The sequence below is a fragment of the Pituophis catenifer genome, unplaced genomic scaffold (assembly GCF_029215685.1).
Source record: "Pituophis catenifer annectens isolate HBS135680 unplaced genomic scaffold, rPitCat1.0.hap2 SCAF_6, whole genome shotgun sequence".
Taxonomy (NCBI): domain Eukaryota; kingdom Metazoa; phylum Chordata; class Lepidosauria; order Squamata; family Colubridae; genus Pituophis; species Pituophis catenifer.
Window position 1 is genome coordinate 42,736,142 of NW_027256886.1, and position 19,118 is coordinate 42,755,259.

Consider the following 19,118-nt stretch of genomic DNA (forward strand, 5'->3'; position numbering starts at 1 on the left):
TTTAAATTATTAGTAAAGTATGATTCAGATTGTGAAAAAGTTAAAGATTGTATGTCAAATGGATGAAGAATTTGAATATTTAGGGTAGAGGTACAAAGTGGGAATTTGAACAGAAGAGCGTCAAATATTTTGAAAACTATACTTAGAATTGTTTTATTTTTGGTATGATGTTCCAGTTTTGTTTTCTAAAATGAACAATGCTTTTTCCCAAAAATGTTGGGGGGAAAAGGTTTTAGAGATTGGACCATTTTTCTTTTTTCAAGTGTAGCAATGTTGCATAGTACAACAGTACTGGAAATGTTTAAAAGTAGAATGGAAAAAAATTGGAAAGTTGTAATTCTGTTACAACCTGAATATTCTTATTAAATTGTGCTTAACCATATATCCCTTCAATAGATCCTATGTAATTTTTAGTGGAAACATTCTTTGATTCATTCTTTGGAAGAAAGGCTAACTAAACTGTGAAAGTGTTCTTAAATAATATCCTAATTGAAAAATAAATCTGATTTAAAATTTAATTGTAATTGGAATCTGTTCTTGGACTATAATGTTCTATAAGAGCCATCTAAATATCTTGATTTGAGGATGTTTCAAGTTATACTATCAGTATAACTTATAGTATTGATTTTATACTATTGTTTACGGACTGATTTCTGTTGTGTTAACCATTTAGTTTTAAGTCCCATGGGGATATTTGAATGCTGTTGAAACATCATCAGTTTTATAAGTCTTTAGTGACATATATGTTACTTTATTATCTTAGATTTTTTTTGTTTGCTCCGCTGTACTTTGTGCCATATTTCTTGTTCATACATATTTTTCTATATTTCTATATATTTTGCTATTATTTTCTATAATAGCAAATTATTCATTTAGTATTTCAAAAATACTAACTAAATTAAGAAAAAGTGGACAAGGCAAGCTGAAAGAAAAGGACAGAGCACATATTTTAGATCTGTGGATCAGGATTTCAGTGTGGCTCACCCAAATCCAAGGATACATACTTTTTATTTTTTAAAAAAGTTAAAATATAAACATATAAGATTTTTCAAAAAATGCAAGAAGAGTTCCTTGAACTTCTTAAAACCAAATTAGTTATAGAAATAGGCCACAAAACATCTTGCTATTGCAAAGTTACCCAAAGTAACAATTATTGAAAAGAACCAACAATGTGGAATCTGTATTTCCAGAGCTCATTCTTGATTTGGTGCCATCAAATCAGTGTTGACTTATGGCATCTTATGGATAAATTCTGGTGTGCGTAACAATAGTAAAGGTGACCGTGCACCTGGGCTCCACCAGTCCTTGTCTCCTATTGCCTTATCAGCCTCTTCCTCTTAATTGATAAGTTCTTTTTTTTCAAATTTATCTTTTGCAGAGACCTGAGTGAGAACCTTCTTCAGGCTGTGCCCAGAAAGGCATTCCGTGGAGCCACTGATCTCAAGAATTTGTGAGTGACCATGGTAGATAGGATAGTGTGCCACTGCATCATGCTGTTGATTTTATCATTGATTATGTGCCATCAAATCACTTTTGCCTCTTAGTGCCCACCCAGGGAGATCTTTTTTTCAAATAACAGTATAACAGAGTTTGAAAAGATCTCAGAGGTCTTCTAGTCTAACCCTCTACTCAAGCAGGAAACCCTATAACATTTTAGACAAATGGTTGTCCAATCTCTTCTTAAAAACCTTCAGAGTTGGAGCATCCACAACTTCTGGAAGTAAGTCGTTCCATTGATTAATTGTTCTAACTGGCAGGAAATTTCTCCTTAGTTTCAGGTTTGTCAGGATGGGGTTGAGGGTTGTCCCCGAACCGTGAACCAGCTCACAAGCAAACACACTAGGACTGACATAAAATTAGTAGAGGAGTCTTGTATAAAAATATACTTTACTTCAAAATGTTTAAAAAACACTATATCTTTAAAAAGGCACATTAATAACAAAGTCTTATCTTGGTTAAATGAAGCCAGGCCATCTCCCTAAATTCCTCTCCACAATACCGAAACAGTCCATAAGAAAAAACTAACATGACATTAAACAGCTTCGGTGTCGATACATCATCGAGGTGGTAGAAGGGCAGCAGCGTAGGCTTCACAGCTAAAAGTCACCTGTGAAAAACAATTCAATCAACAAACGTGGCTTGAAGCTCCTGGGAGGGAAACTGTCCAGCAGCAACAGTTCAGATGTTGGCTTGCGTGCTTCAACTCAGCAAAAGGCAAGCCAAAATTGGAGACTTCAAAAGGTTCCCAGCTATCTCAACTCACAGTTGCAGCTAGCTCCGTGGGAGTATCTTTACACAGCTCTTCGACTCCTTTTCTGCTGCTATCTCTGCTGCAGCCGTCAGGACTCCTTATCTGAGTTCTCCTCCCTTCTGCAGCTCTGCTCTGGGTCCAGGTGCTTCAGCACTGGCTCTGCATCTAGGCCTAAACAGGCCCAAGTAGCAAGCAGAAAGGTCCGTGCTTATATGGGGAGTTAACCTGCAATTAACTAGGGCGGGGAAGGCTTGCAGTTAATTGCAAACAGGAGATGGCTTGATTGGATCCATACTGTTTGTAACTGATCAAGTAGCTACAGCAATTCTGAAAACACTCGTGACAAGGTTGCTTTTCTCTTTGATAAGTTTCCACCCACTGCTTCTTGTCCTGCTTTCAGATGTTTTGGAGAATATAGATTGACCCCCTAAAATTTTTAAAAACAATTTTTAATTTTTAATTAAAGATTACACATAGAAAGAATGAAAACTGTACAATCTAAAAAAAAATAAGAATGAAAAGAAAAAGAGAAAAAGAGGTAACTTCCCTATTCATCCCAATAAGTACAATGTAAATAATTCATCATCTTACAGCATATACTCTCCTCACCTCATATCTCAACTATTAACTAAAATCAAAACCCAAATTCTTGTCATTTGTTCTTTATCAGAAAGAAATCTATAAGGGGTGCCAAATATAACTAATTAACTATGTTAAAGTTGATCAGATAAGCCAATCTTATATTTCTTTTCTTTGCAGCTTCGGATTTTGTTTTCCTGCATGGAAACAGTGACAACTAGACATCCCAAAGAGTTTAATCTAGCCACTTCATAAACACACACCCATAATTAATACTCTGAAAGATCCCGGGTTCTTCTTGAATAACATGTCAAGTGCTATCAAACAGGAGGGAATCATCATCCGATACTATATTGTCAATACAGTTTTATTATCTATTCATGTGGTTTTCTTGGTAAAATAGAGAAGTGGCTTATCATTGCCTTTCTCATATAGTATGAAAGGATGGCTGTGCCATCCTCAGTAACCTCTCCAGCTCTTCTTATATCACTGCTGCTCAACATAAATACCCTGTTTCCCCCAAAATAAGACATCCCCTGATAATAAACCCAATCGGGCTTATGAGCGCATGGCAATAAGACCAAGCGCTTATTTCAGGGTTCAAAAAAATATAACAGAGTCTTATTTTGGGGGAAACACAGTACTTAACTTGCTTTAAATGGGCAGCCAAGTGACCTTCATGACGTGGTGGGAGTATGTACTCTTGGCATACGTATTGTTTACTCGCCCCTCCCAGAAACCTACCACTGAAATGAGGCAGCATAACAAGATGAGGCAGTTGATGATTTCATAAGCCTATGCAAAGGAAGATAAATAGGTTAAAAAAAAATGTCTGCCACTTATTATGCAATATTTGTGGATACTGTTCCACTCCAAATCATAATCTCCCCAATCAAACCTTCCCATCATCGGTTCTCTCTAATGCTCATTTCTGATCACAGGTTTCTTGTGTTCCTTCGCTTCTCATCTACTAAAGCTGTGCTGATATATGGAACATCTTCCATCCTGATATATTGTACAATACATCTAGAATAGGTAGCACTTTTATCCTGTCTTTCTTCAAACAGGCAGCTGGACAAGAACCATATAAGTTGCATTGAAGAAGGGGCCTTTCGTGCTCTCCGTGGGCTGGAAGTATTGTAAGTATCTCTCTTAAGGAAATATACAAGCGTTGTCTTCATAGTCTTCCCCAATCTCAGGATCTTCTAAATCTGTGGATTCCAAATCCCCGAATTATTAGTAGTAGTTATGCTGTTTGCAGAATTTTGGAGTTGAATTCCAAATTCATCCAAGATGAAAAAGCTGTTTTTATCTTTTGCATCCCAGATTGAGCTACAGATTTAGAAGCTCATGGGCAATGTCCGTGATCACCCCCTTTGAAAGAGGATTTTGTAAGAGAATTCATAGAACCCATGACTTCCCTTCCATTTGTGGAGAATCATTTAGTAGATAAATAAATGGTTATGAAACTGAGAAGGGATCCCCCATGTGTGATTAATAGGAATTTGTGTTTCTACTTAACACTTAATCTGATAGTTTAAAATGGCTCAAGGTGCCCAGCTTCCCCTCCCAGGTGTGGCTGATAAGGACAGCAATTGCTTCCTAGTTTGGGAATTGAGAGGTTTGGATACAGGGATGGGACTGCTGTTGGGGGAATGGGAGAGTATTGTGATGGTGATGGGGGTGGGGGCAGAGGTGGTATTCCGCAGGTTCTGACCAGTTCTGGAGAACCAGTAGCGGAAATTTTGAGTGGTTCAGAGAACCGGTAAATACCACCTCTGACTGGCCCCGCCCCCATCTATTCTCTGCCTCCCAAGTCCCAGCTGATCGGGAGGAAATGGGGATTTTGCAATAACCTTCCCCTGGAGTGGGGAGGGAATGGAGATTTTACAGTATCCTTCCCCTGCCACGCCCACCAAGCCACGCCCACAGAACCAGTAGTAAAAAAATTTGAATCCCACCACTGCATGGGGGAATATGGTGAGAGTCAGAGAGTCGGTTATTTCCAGGGATCATGAGACTGATGTTTCTTTCTGGTCTTGTGGTCAGCTCCTCAGTCTAAGCCCTGGTATCCTGTCAGCAGATTTTCAGAGGCTTTTAGCTGCTGCTTCTGAATGCAAATTTGGTTTGTAAGAAGACCTCCCTTATGAGTAATTTAGTTACTGTTGAGGGGGCTGACTGGGCGTGTATCATTTCCGGAGCTATATCCAGTTAGGTTTTGAGTCTGGCATCAGCTGAGATCCTGGGGCAGGGTGGAGCTGTGGTAATTGTCATGTGGGATGTCATATGGCTTTCAGAGCACTGTACATGTCATTGGTTATGATGAGGCCCTGCTCATTAAGCTGAGCTGTAGGGATCAGTTCTTATACCATTCTCCCTGCTGCACAGTTCTTTGCCTGAACTCTGTGACACCATTTCTGGATTGGGAATGGAATTCCCCAGACTCAGGACCTTTTGATATCTGACAAACCACCTATGCCTTCCCCATTAGTCTGGCAGAGAATACTTGCTGTAGGTTCTGTCTGCCAGGGAATTACATTTGGTGGGTCCCAGGAGGTGGGCCTTCTCTGCCATGGGGCCCACCTTGTAGAATCTTTTTCCTTGAGATTTTTCAAACAATTTTTTTAATTGTGACTGTTTTAATGTATTTGTTTTTAATTAGGTTTAAAGTCACTTTCTTGTGAAATGGACTACTATACAAATATAATAAATAATACTGTAGATGATAGATAGAAATAGATAGATAGATAGATAGATAGATAGATAGATAGATAGATAGATAGATAGATAGATAGAATAAGACATTGCATGCATTTCAAGTATTAAGTGATGCTCTTCCTTTTTCTCATTCCTGCAGGACTTTGAACAACAACAATATCAGCTCCATTCCCATCTCCAGCTTCAACCATATGCCCAAACTGCGTACTTTGTGAGCACATAAGGAAATGGCTTCTGGGCATGACAGGGTGGGGGAGGCAGAAGATAACTGACGGTATCATATATATCATAAGGAACCAGAAATTAATAAATATAAGAGGTTCTGATGGAAATGCTTATTGACAATTTTAGATTCTGCAGATTACCTTTAGGATTAATGTGTTCACAGTATGAAACACTCCCAACATGCTGGGTCTTATATGTGGACCTCTAGCCAAACTAAGGTACTTTGGAAAACTAAAGAGGGATAATACTGGTAGTTCTTGGATAGAAGAACACCAGAAAATCTCAGGGCTATTGGCTGGAACCGAAAGCAAAAAAACAAAAGCAAAAACTTGGTGAAATCATGAACCAATTCTTACTGTTGCTATAAAAACTACTTGTACAAATCCAGGTAGACACTAAAGCTTGACTTGTGAGACACCATAATAACATGGGAAGATCTTTAAAAGTTTAGTTGTGTGCCCAAGGACATCTAATTCAGTCAATCACAAAACCAGTGAAATCTCTTTATTGGATGTTCAGGCAACATATACTAAAAAAATTACCCTTTGGGAAACATAGAATCCCACCCAATTTCAGAAAGTATCTAGTATCCCACAAGATCTAGCAAGACATCTATCATCAGTAGCCTCTCCCCCATTGGCTTCGCCACTGTTGCCAATCAATGCTTGAGAGAGATGTTCTATGCTGCTCAGCTTTAGCGGTAACATCTCTAATGAAGATACTTGCTTCTTTGGCTAATTTTTCTGCAATTCTTTTTCTTTGAAGACTTGATATACAAAACTGGACAATTGATTGGGGTTATGATTCTTACCATACAACAGACTGAATGGAATTAATTAACCTGGACATGACTCAGTCTGAGGTTGCTTAGTGGATTAGTTGACTATCTCAGATGGCCTTTTTTTTGAGTGCCTTCCAGGAACAGTGTGGGTGGGTGAATGTCATCATTGAAGAGGCAAACAGAAATCTGGGTAACCATTTCAATCCACTTCTTAATGCAGGATTCATTCCTAATCCTATAGAATCAGAATCTCCTTTCCAGAAAATGTCCCCAAGTTATCAGTCAAATTCATTAGGTTTATCCTATTCTCTAGAACTGGCTTTGTAAATTAGAAGTATCAAGCAAAAGGTGCTTTTTTTTCTTTCTTTCCTCCCACACCTTTACTTTGTCTCTGCAGCCGCTTGCACTCCAATCAGCTGATCTGTGATTGTCATTTGGGTTGGCTTTCCCAGTGGCTCCGCCAGCGACCTACTATTGGGCTCTTCACACAGTGTGCTGGTCCTCCATCCCTTCGTGGTCTAAATGTTGCAGAAATCCAAAAGAATGAATTCAGCTGCTCAGGTCAGTGGCATCAGCGAAGTGCTAGGAGCTTTCTCTGTGGAAGCAAAAAATATGAATTTTCCTCCAAGCTTTGGAAGAAAACCCTCTTAGGATCCCCCAAAAAATCAGGAGGAGGGTCTTGTCTGCTTTCAGGTTTAATACAGACTAGCTAGCATTTGTACCAAAGAGTCAATGGTTAAGCCTGCCAATTTCCCTTCTACATATAACTACTCTTTCTTTTACGATAATATGATCTCAGGGAGCATTCCTATTTCTATTTTTAGTTAATGAACAGCAGAAATTGTTTCATGCTGCAACAATTACCTGTGGTTTTGAAGAGAATTCTGTTTGTCATGGGTTCTCTGGATTGATCAAATATAGCATACAAGGATCTTCATGTGAACCCAGTCCATTTAAAAATATTATTATTGTTTGAGGCATACCAAGGATAGAAATACATTTATTTCTCTGTAAGATTTACTCCTTCAGCCAGATAATTATCCAAGTGACATTCAACTAAAGCATGCATCAGAGCTTCACAACTACTTGTCCCTCCCCCTACCTTCTGGCATCTGCCTTCAAAGAAGGAGCGAATGTAGCAAATTGTTTTATGACCTAATTACTCTACCATTCCAAGGTGAAATATCTTCCTGCCTTCAATAATATTGTTTCTGTTAACATAGTAGCATGCATGTCATAAGCTGTAGCAGGGCATAGAATTATTACTAAATTCTCCAAAGAGTTAAGCAAAGGCTTCAGGTAAAAACTTAACTGGCAACCTCTTGCAGCTAACACATTGTTAATGCTTTTGAATGGTTTCTTCCCTTTGGGTGTCTGCACCAGACAGATAGGTCTCATGTCATGCTGTCTTCCTTCTTCCACAGAAATGTTTATTCTATTTCCTCTTCAGTGATTTTCGATTACACTGTAACTTGCATCTCTTCAGGAGACAGCATAATATCTTCATTCGCTAGCTATCCTTTTTCTTTAAGACATCTCTATTGTTTCTACTAGCTTCCTACCACTTCCACTACCACTTCCAATTTCAACTTTTTCTTTCTGTAAAAGACGTGTGTGTGTGTGTGTGTGTGTGTGTGTGTGTGTGTGTGTGTGTGTGTGTATTAAATCTTTTCTTATTTTTCCCCATCTTTTTTTCAGTCTCAGATTATCCCTACCAATACAGCTTCTATGTCTGGGAGATCATAAAATGATATAAGGTGTTACATTCTCTGTTCTGTCACATTGCTAACCTGCTTTTTCCATTCTCTGCAGTTTCTTTACTCATTGTACACTCAGCCTTGTTAAAAGGCATATTTGCTCCTTGCTTTTTACAGTTGGTATACTTGCTGTCCCTCAACGTTTGAACTCAGTATTGGTTCTGGTTGACCAAAATGAATATGAGAGGTATCAGTTCCAGTAGGCAATGTTTTCTTGAAGTCTTAAATCAAATATGGACTTACTATATTTAGAAATTTACATATTTCTAGTCCATACTCTCTCCAGCTTGCAGAGGGAAAAGGTTTAAAAGTGGTACAACTATTATATTTTTATTTTGCATTTGAAGAGTTTACACAAATTTAACTATTGTCTATACTGTGACCCAGTGTTGAAAGATGTTGCTCAAAAACTGTCAGTTAATTGATTAAATTTCTTTGCTTAGGTCAAGCCAAATTTTCCCCACATTATAACATAATATCTGCTCACAAAGATTAAGTGCATATACAAAAGTCCGTCTCTTGTGTGCACTGCAGAAGCATTCATCTTTGCTCCTCTTGTATAGAGAATTCAATAACTTTCTCCTTTTCTTTCTCCAGGCCAAGATGATGCTACCAGAACTCATATCTGCAGTTTTTCATCTGGGTCCTGTCCTGCCATGTGTACTTGTAGCAATGGCATTGTAGATTGTCGTGGTAAAGGTCTAACAGCTATCCCTGCCAACTTACCAGAAACCATGACAGAGATGTGAGTAGGAACATATTGGTAGGGAATAATTATGTGACCTAGTAGTAAGGGTGAAATCCAGAAGGTTCTGACAGGTTCTGGAGAATCAGTAGCAGAAATTTTGAGTACTTCGGAGAACCGGAAAATACCACCTCTGGCTGGCCCCAGAGTGGGATGGGAATGGAAATTTTGCAATATCCTTCCCCCAGGAGTGGGGGAATGGGGATTTTGCAGTATCCTTCCCCTGCCATGCCCACCAAGCCATGTCACATCTACCAAGCCATGCCCACAGAACCGGTAATTTTATCCAGGAGGTTTTTTTTAATTTTTGGCTCTAAAGGGGGCTGCACTGCCCAGATCAGACTTGAACGCAATCTGATGGTCCTTCTGCACTTACAGCTTTCACTTGAGAAGCAGTTAAGGAATGTTGATTGGAAGGGACCTATTTCTGTACCCGTATCTGGATTAGAAGACCCTATTCATAGTCACTGATGACTAGGTAACCTCTAACATGGGTTACTGGCACATGCTCTGCATGGGTTTGCCTTTGAAGAGCACTTGAAAGCTACAGCTGATCCAGAATACAACTGGCACTGGCTGCCAGTTGGCTTCTAAATGCAATTCAAGGTGCTAGTTGTCCGCTATAGAGCCATTCACAGCATAGAGCAGGACCACCTATCTTTGATTATGTCTCCCCATTGCAAATACTGATGGGACACAAGATAATGCTTTCTCTGTCACCACATCTATCCTATAAATAGCATCGTCGCCCAAGATCCAGATGTTCTCTATCCTGCCTGCCTTGCAAAATTTTCAAAGACTTAGCTCTCCCCAAGGGAGTGTTGGGCCAGGCAGCTTTATAAACTTGTTTTAATAGTTCTGGTTATTTGAATCACTTATTGGTTTTAGTTCATTTTATTTTGTCACATGTTATTTCTTGGTTTTAATTTGGTAGAGCATCTTAAGTTTTGTATGGCATGGACAGCCATATAAATTGCATGAATGAATAAATGAATGGTTGTCTGAATCCAACTTTTGTTTGTTTAAGTGAAGAAAGTGGAATATTGATGTATTCAAATGTATGAACTTCTTTAAAAAATAACTTATTCTTGTGCTTCCTTCATTTATTAAATCACCCCTGAAATTCTATTATGCAGACAAAATATGAGAACTACCCTAAGTAATAAGTTTTAAATAGTCATTTCATGAATATTTTATCTAGGCTTAAATATAATTTGTAACTAATTCATGCATTATATCCAAGTAAATATACTAGGAAAATGAATTATGTAGATTTGCAGATTGAGATAATTGAGAAATTGTTTACTGTGTGATCATGTGATTACATCCACATAAGTAGCTTGCAAATGAATGTACAATGTGCTGAATAGCAAAGTGTGTATATGATTATACCACTTCACTAAATGTAAAACTCTGCATGGATTTCCAAAATATATACTATATCAATTTAATTGTATAAAAATATTATTAATCTGCAAGCTGAGCTGAAAGTCATATTAGTTTGACTCATGTACAGATAGGCAGAACTCTCCTTTCTCTTACGATTCTGTTTGCTCTCTAAAGTGCCCCTATTGAATAATATAGTATTTCATCTATTTTTATTGGTGTACCCCAGTTGTTTTCTTTCTAATGTTTGGCTTATAACACAGACGTCTGGAACTCAATGGCATCAAGTCCATCCCCCCTGGAGCCTTCTCATCGTACAAGAAACTACGTAGGATGTGAGTGTCTTGATACAGATGATTTCCATCCAATCATTCAGTTTCTATCAATTACATTTCTCACCACTTTGGGTTTAGTCTATGCTTCTTTGGCTTTGTGCAATCTTTGCTCATTATACAATTAACTCTTCATTCATGATATCTATCTATTATCCAGCAAGGAAAAGATAAACTGAACGGCAAATTAGACCTAGATCAGAGACAAGGCATTTGAAATCCACAGGTATGGCTAGCTATCCTTAAACAGAAAGAATGAATCCAGCTCTGAATCTCAGAAGGGTGGTGCAAAATTATATTATGTTATGTGGGTAAAGAATGGAAGAAACGAGGAATAGGCCAAGAGTTATATATTTCTTCAGCTTTCCAACGTTATCAAGTGGTCCCTTTGCTGTCCATCATTGTCACAGAAAATATCTACTTATGGTTATCTATAATTCAAGACTTTTAAGCTTGAAATGGCAAATAGACTCTTTGGGGGAAGAGTTTACAGGGAAGAAAAGTGACAAGGCTTTTGAGTGTTTGTGAATGTTGATTTTGTCCTATATGTTCTAGAGACCTCAGCAACAATCAGATTTCAGAAATTGCACCTGATGCCTTCCAAGGCCTTCGTTCACTCAACTCTCTGTGAGTAGTCAGTGGGGGAAACATATGAAATATATTACTATAGTTATGGATGCAAAATCCTGCCTGCATGTTGAGAAAGAATGTTCTTCTTTCATGACTCCACTTGCACAACTTAACTGATGCCAGCCAGAGTAATGCTTACAATATCCTGAAAATTCCAAGCTGGAACTCCCTGAAGATGCCAGTCTTTGTTCCCTGTTTCTTTGACCAATATTTTCTATAGCTATTTCAGTTTCTAGATACTACCAAATCTCTGTCCTTATAAATTCATTTGCCTCATCTCCTAAATATAATGTGTAGAATAGTTACCTCATAATTCATTTTCATAGTTAGTTAATTTCAGAGAGAAAATATTTCTGTGAATGAGGTTTTCATGCCATTATGCTGATTAATTACACTACAGTATTGCAATTCTTCCCTTCAGGGAGTTTGCAGTGGAATGTTTGAAAACTGTTGCTTTATAGAGTTTTAGCTATTTGTCTGATTTAAGCAGCTACATATTTTGGGTATATTGGATACAGTACTTATAGGAACCCAGATTTTAATCTTTTTAAATGCTAAAACATTGCTGTTGTGTGTGATATAAGGAAACTGTGTATTAAAAAGTGAGCCTAATATTGAATAATACATGATAGCCTCCTTTCTCAATACACTATATAGGGCATCACTAATCTAAGGACTGGTTTTATTTCTTTTCCAGAGTCTTGTATGGGAACAAGATCACAGAGTTGCCCAAAGGAGTATTTGGGGGCCTCTATGCACTACAACTACTGTAAGCACCAATAAGAAAGATGGCTTAATGGCTATCTGGATATCAGCATAGTAGGAGACCCTTAGATACCTCTGTTACAGTCATCTAGAACTTCATTTCCAGCGACATAGTTATTATTTATTTTCAGAAACTAACAGCCTCCCCAGTTGCTTAAAAACTGAAGATACTGTACTCTATTTTCCACACTGCCTGCCTTACTCATTTATATTTTTTCCACATTTTCACACCTAGTTGCTCTCATTTCATTTCCAACATCAGCTTTTGCATCTCTTCTTAGCCTATCTTTATTCCCCTTCCATCTGCATTATTCCAGACGGAAACGTTATTTGTTTTTATCCCTATAAATCTTCCCTGTGGACTTTTCTCCCTATCCCTTTACTTGGCTTGAATTAGGGCTGGATAAATAGCTATATACATTTTTGTCATTTTTTCCAACCTTAAATGAATGGCATCTCATTTTTGCATCAGTTCACCATTAAAAGCAACTATGTGAAAAGTCATACAGATTATCCTGTGCATTTCATTGTTTTATATATATTACTCTTTCTTCTACAGTTTTACAAGCAGTTTCCATGACTCAATTAAATGTGGTACATTATTCCTACTGAGATGTGCATTTTTATGTGAATATAGCTAATCATACCACTTGAAAGATGCAAATATTATTTATTTATTTATTTATAAAATTTATTGGGTGCTTGAAAGGTGCAAATGTTAAAGAATAACTTTGTCTAATTTTCATATTGACTTGGAAGTATGCATTAGATGACTTCAGATTAAAACGCAGGTTTAATTTATTTCTTTGCCTGAGCTTTGCTAGTAACTTGGTGGGGTGCACCTGGGTAGGTCCTTTGCATAATGAGCAAATACAGTAATTTTGTCTAGTATCCAGTACTGTTATCACAGCATGTGCACACATTACTATAGTATGATTGCTCCATCACTCCAGGCTACTGAATGCCAACAAGATTAACTGCATTCGGGCAGATGCCTTTGCTGACCTGCAGAACCTCTCACTGCTCTCTCTTTATGACAACAAGATCCAGACCCTGGCCAAAGGCACTTTTGCCACCCTGCGTGCCATCCAGACACTGTGAGTGCCGGCTTCTGTACAGATTTGTCCAGTGATGATATGGGGTGGTAGGAGGATGGTAGAAGATTTGAATTATAGAGTGCCGAGGGGAAGGCAGGCCAGAGTCTGAGGGAAAAGAACCAGGAGATTACAACAGAAATGTCATGTAAAAAGGAACAAGAAGTCCTGCTCTCATTGGAAGATACTGACTCAATACTCATTGAGCCAATGTAGTGCTTTGATTAATGTATTGGGCTATAACTGGGCAGACTCAGATTCATGCCCATCTTCAATCTCAGAAGCTCATTAGGCAATGATGCGTCATCTCTCAGCAAAACCCATCCCATGGAGTTGGTGTGAGGAAAAAGAAATGGAGGACAAAGTGCTCCATATACTGCCTTGAGCTCCTGGACGAAAGGCAGGTTATAAACTTAATGAATACATAAATCATGAATAAATAAAATAAAATAAACTCCTAGAGGATGTGTTCCAGAGCCATTGGCATGCCTCCATGATCTTTGAGATCTGCCAAAGAGAGGGGCTACTGAAAAAGCATTCAGCTTTGCACTGGCTAGAAGCACCATCTTAGCAGCCACACATGGCTCTCAGATCAACCACCTGAGCTGCCCACAGATTCCTGAATGGTTATGCTCAGTTGTTCCTTTTTCTTTCCTACTGCAGCCATCTGGCCCAGAACCCCTTTATTTGCGACTGCAACCTGAAGTGGCTGGCAGACTTCTTGCGTGCCAATCCTATTGAGACAAGTGGTGCTCGTTGTGCCAGTCCCCGGCGTTTGGCCAACAAGCGCATTGGACAGATCAAGAGCAAGAAATTCCGCTGTTCCCGTATGAGCTGCTTTCCTGCTATAGGGTTCCTTTTGAATTTGGGTCCAGGAGAGTAATGATGGGTGCCCTTTGCATGTTCTAGCATATCTTTGAAGAAATTTTGTCTCAACACACAAATAGACTATAAAGAACATGTAGAAATGTTCTCCCATCCCTTCCTTCCTTCCTTCCTTTCTTCCTTCCTTCCTTCCTTCCTTCCTTCCTTCCTTCCTTCCTTCCTTCCTTCCTTCCTTCCTTCGTTCCTTCACATAATACCTCCTTTGCATTTTATGCATTTTGCATTGTACCCCCCATTTTTAAATTTTCTTGTGCCCAGAGGTCTAAGGAATCAGGATACATATAAACCATAAACCATCTTACACTCTGAAAGTGAACAACAGGAATGGCTTGGTTGAAATGACCAAGTAGTTTGCAATTTAATCTCTTATTTAATGTCTAGAACACAGAGATAGATCTGTTTACTGTAAATTGGTTGACTAAGTGTTACATTAATACTCTTTGCCCACCTTTCTTTACAGCTAAGGAACAATACTTCATTCCAGGTAAAAGGAAAATATTATAATGGGATATGATGGGATTAATGTATTGATTGAATGCATATACCTTTCTTTGCTGGGCAGAAATTTCAGAATTTCCCTTTAAGATGAATGGTTTATGTTAAAACTTCCAAGTGCAATTGAATGGCTTATGTTTAAATAACTTATGTTAAAACTTCCAGGTGTAGCTCAAGCTACTGGTTACTACCTGTAAAACCTTTTGTGGCATAAGCCTTGTTATCTAAAGGATCATCAGTCTTCTTTAGTTTTTGCCTTTCGTGCATGTTTGTCCAAACTTGGTGTAGTCCAGGATCCATCTATTAAACAGTATCATCTGATGGGATCTAGAAAACGTGCCTTCACTGTTCATGTGCCCCCTGGGACAACATTGTCTCCCTCTTCCCCAACCATGTTTAAAACAATCCTTAAAAACGTAGTCTTTCCTTGGTTTAGAATGGATTACATGTGGGGTAATACAGGTAGCCCTAAACAACAGTTTGTTTAGTGACCATTTGAAGTTACAATGGTACTGAAAAAAGTGACTTATAACCATTTTTCACAGTTACATCCATTGCAGCATCTCCATGGTCAAAATTCAGATGTTAGGTAACTAACTCATATTTATGACAGTTGCAGTGTCCCGGGGTCATGTGATCAACTTTTGTGACCTTCTGACAAACAAAGTCAATGAGGAAGCCAGATTCCCTTAACAGCAGTGTTACTAACTTAACAACTGCAGTGATATGCTTAACAAGTGTGGCAAGGAAGTTCTCAAAATGAGGCATAATTCACTTAACAAATATTTCACTTAGCAACAGAAATTTTGGGCTCAATTGTGGTTGTAAGTTACAGACTACTGTAATTATGCAACCAGGTACTTTCCCCCAATAACAGTGGCCTTGGTTGTATGTTGCTACAACAGCTCCAAAAACAGAACCCCCACTTCTGAGGCAGATGGAGAGAGCAATGGGTAGCCTGACGTTAGTTAGAAGATGAACTAGAAATCCCAATGGGAAATTGGTTTTCAGAGCAGAATTATAACTAGAGTTAACTTTTAAAAGCAAGCATCGTGAGATCAGTCCAGATCCTGATCTGATGAAGTGACATAAAACACTTATGTGGAAGTCCTTTTATTCCTGAATATGAAATGCCAGAGTACAGTTGGAAGGCTAACCAATGGAAAATTTAGTTTAAGATTCTTGCAGATTGATCTATCAAACTCTTTTTATAGAGAGCACAGGGGTAGAGAAAGGAAATTTTTTTGCTTTTGCAGATGATCCCTGCTCTCCACTGTTATGTGCAGAGAAGTGACAATGATTATACCTAAGTGTAGAGAGTAGTAAGGGACATTTTCTTGTCTTCTAGAAGAAGGTTCCCTAGCAGTACAGCTATCTTTAACTCACACTTAACTCACACTTCATTTTTCTGGCAGGTACAGAGGATTATCATTTGAACAGTGAATGCCATAGTGATGTGGTTTGCCCGGCCAAGTGCCGCTGTGAAGCTAATGTGGTGGAGTGTTCCAATCTGAGGCTGACAAAGATCCCAGAGCGCCTCCCACAGGCTACTGCTGAATTGTAAGATCTGAACTTGCCCTGCCCATCATTGAGCATCCATTCATGTCTTTTCACAATCCAAATGGAGTGCTCTTTGCTTCTTTGTTTTTCCTGTGGCTCCTTCAAACAATGAGTTGTGAAGTGTCATTATTTTTAGGATGTGTTCTGCCACTGTTCCTTAATAAGATAAAGTGAGAAGAGTACTAGGCTCAGTACTCTTCAATATCTTCATAAACGACTTAGATGAGGGAATAGAAGGGGCATTTACCAAATTTGCAGATTATAGTAAACTGGCAGGGATAACAAACACCCTAGGTGATAGGCTCAAGATCTATCTGGATCTTGACAGACTTGAACACTGGGCCCTATCTAACAAAATGAAATTCAATGTAGAGAAAAGTAAAGTCTTATACTTAGGCAAAAAACCCCAAAAGTACACATATAGACTGGGTGAAACCAGGCTTAATAGCAGTAATTGTGAGAGGGATCTTGGAGTCTTAGTGGACAACCAATTAAATATGAGCCAATAGTGTGCGGCAGCAGCCAAAAAAGCCAATGCAATCCTAAATTGCATTAATAGTCAATATTAAGTGAGGTACTAATACCACTCTATAAAGCCTTAGTAAAACCACACCTAGACTACTGCATCCAGTTTTGGTCACCACACTATAAAAAAGATGTTGAGACTCTAGAAAGAGTGCAGAGAACAACCAAGATGATTAGGGGACTGGAGGCCAAAACATACGATGAACGTATGCAGGAACTGGGAATGGCTAGTCTAGTAACGAGAAGGAGCAGGGGAGACACGATAACAGTGTTCCAATATTTGAGGGGCTGCCACAGAGAGGAGGGGGGTCAAGTTAATTTCCAGAATACCTGAAGGCCAGACAAGGAATAATGGATGGAAACTAAACAAGAAGAGATTCAACCTGGAAATAAGGAGAAATTTTCTGACAGTGAGAACAATCAATCAATGGAACAGCTTGCCTTCAGAAGTTGTGGGAGCTTCATCACTGGAAGCTTTCAAGAAGAGACTGGACTGCCGTATGTCAAAAATGGTGTAGGGCCTGCTTGGGGGGTGAGGGGGTGGACTAGATGACCTACAAGGTCCCTTCCAACTCTGTATCTGAGATGCAATACCTATTCCACATGCAGCCTCTTTGGAAAACTCTGTACAAATGCTCATGTCCTTCTCAGGAAATCCCCAAGCTTTCCACTGTGCCACTCACTTCATTTTTTCCTTATTCTGGACGGTTTTTGTATAAGAAAGCATGGATATTATATTGTTCATGCAGCGTAAATCTTTGCTCTCAGGCTTGCATGTTTGTTTTACTTTCTTTCCCGTGCAGACGCCTGAATAACAATGAAATCACAGTGGTGGAGGCGACTGGTATCTTCAAGAAACTTCCACACTTAAAGAAAATGTGAGTTATATGGATGACAGCTTCTAGGAACACATTCCTCCTTAGATAGGATTTTGGAGTGGGCTTTACAGCATAGCAATATTTTAAAAAGATGTGGCAGCATAAGAGCTGTCAGAGTTCCTACAGGCATTGGTATAAATGGAAATAAAGAACTATGCTGAATCCATCTGCTATCTCCTTGCATATATATGAAATCCACAACAAGCACCCTCCTCCTCCTCACATTGCCTACCAATTTTAGGAGGCATATTCCTTCTGATAGTGGAAATAATACATAACTATTTTAACTATTGTTATTCTTCAGGAAACAGATGCAAAAATGCCTAGACTCTGATTACTCTCTCAGCAACCTGCTTGAGGTTACAAAATTAGGCCTGAAATTATGACAGATGTTCAAGTGAGTGCAGAAGTAATCTAGGGGGAGAATTGAAAGCTGCTAAATGAAACACACTTCCACCATTGGATCTATCGGAATTAGTCTTCTTTTGTTACCGTTGAAGTAACAGAGACTGGCAGACTGTGAAGTAAGATGCAACCCTTCCTATATTGACTTCCTGTTCCTTGCTTTCCTAGAAATTTGAGCAACAACAAACTCTCAGAGATCGAGGATGGGGCCTTTGAGGGGGCAGCCTCAGTGAGCGAGTTACATTTGACTGCTAACCAGCTAGAGTCAGTGCGCAGCTCCATGTTCCGGGGCTTGGATGGGCTGCGGACATTGTAAGTCACCCCTAACTGGGAATAGTAGGAGGGAGGAGCACCATTTTGCAGAATATCGATGCTTCTTGCTGACAACTTACTGCAAAATGGCTTCTTCCCATCTTCTCTTTTCTCCCCAGGATGTTGAGGAACAATCGCATCAACTGTATTCACAATGACAGTTTCACTGGGCTGCGCAATGTGCGCCTTCTTTCCTTGTATGACAATCAGATCAGCATTATTTCACCGGGGGCTTTTGATACACTGCAGTCACTCTCTACTCTGTGAGTTGTAAGAAAGGGAAATGTTAGTTTAATATAACACAGGTCTTTTCTCTTGGATTTTTATGTTATTTTTCCTTTCAAAACTATTCTCTGGTCTCAGAATTGCTTCCATCATGAACTGATCCAGGTTCTGGGGTGTTCCCATTTTAAACTTAGTATAGTTATCAGAGAACTGTTTGCAAAGAGCCACATCTCTCGAGTCATGACTAGACAAGAGGAAATTTTCGTTTGCGAGAATGGCCCTCTTCACTTTCAGCTGGGGGCCATGGTTGAAATGCTGTAGTTGCTAAAATAGGCATTTATCACTGTTTCAAACCATGGGATGTTGCTAAGAAACTATTTTGCATATTGGTAATATTTGATTTTATCTCTCAATTTTGTAAATCTCTTTATGGGGAGTAAAGCTATTAAAAATACACAAATGGTAACAAATGAATATTTATACCATTTGCTTGAGTCAAAATACTACTTCATCTTATCTTCTAAGCTTGCTCTTGCTCTTTACAGTTACTGGGGAAGCACTGAGGTACAA

At 38.9% G+C, this 19,118-nt stretch overlaps 1 protein-coding gene across 1 annotated transcript in view; it reads left to right on the forward strand.

The window, feature by feature from the left end:
- SLIT1 (slit guidance ligand 1) overlaps positions 1 to 19,118 on the forward strand; it is a 144,804-nt gene that overhangs the window by 97,506 nt on the left and 28,180 nt on the right. Inside the window, exons 5-19 of the mRNA XM_070946262.1 lie at positions 1,379 to 1,450; positions 3,898 to 3,969; positions 5,688 to 5,759; positions 6,952 to 7,115; positions 8,909 to 9,056; positions 10,706 to 10,777; positions 11,330 to 11,401; positions 12,102 to 12,173; positions 13,123 to 13,266; positions 13,927 to 14,090; positions 14,609 to 14,632; positions 16,059 to 16,203; positions 17,532 to 17,606; positions 18,180 to 18,323; positions 18,443 to 18,586. Coding sequence (XP_070802363.1) covers positions 1,379 to 1,450; positions 3,898 to 3,969; positions 5,688 to 5,759; positions 6,952 to 7,115; positions 8,909 to 9,056; positions 10,706 to 10,777; positions 11,330 to 11,401; positions 12,102 to 12,173; positions 13,123 to 13,266; positions 13,927 to 14,090; positions 14,609 to 14,632; positions 16,059 to 16,203; positions 17,532 to 17,606; positions 18,180 to 18,323; positions 18,443 to 18,586 — 1,584 coding nt within the window. The remainder of the gene's footprint in view (positions 1 to 1,378; positions 1,451 to 3,897; positions 3,970 to 5,687; positions 5,760 to 6,951; positions 7,116 to 8,908; positions 9,057 to 10,705; positions 10,778 to 11,329; positions 11,402 to 12,101; positions 12,174 to 13,122; positions 13,267 to 13,926; positions 14,091 to 14,608; positions 14,633 to 16,058; positions 16,204 to 17,531; positions 17,607 to 18,179; positions 18,324 to 18,442; positions 18,587 to 19,118) is intronic.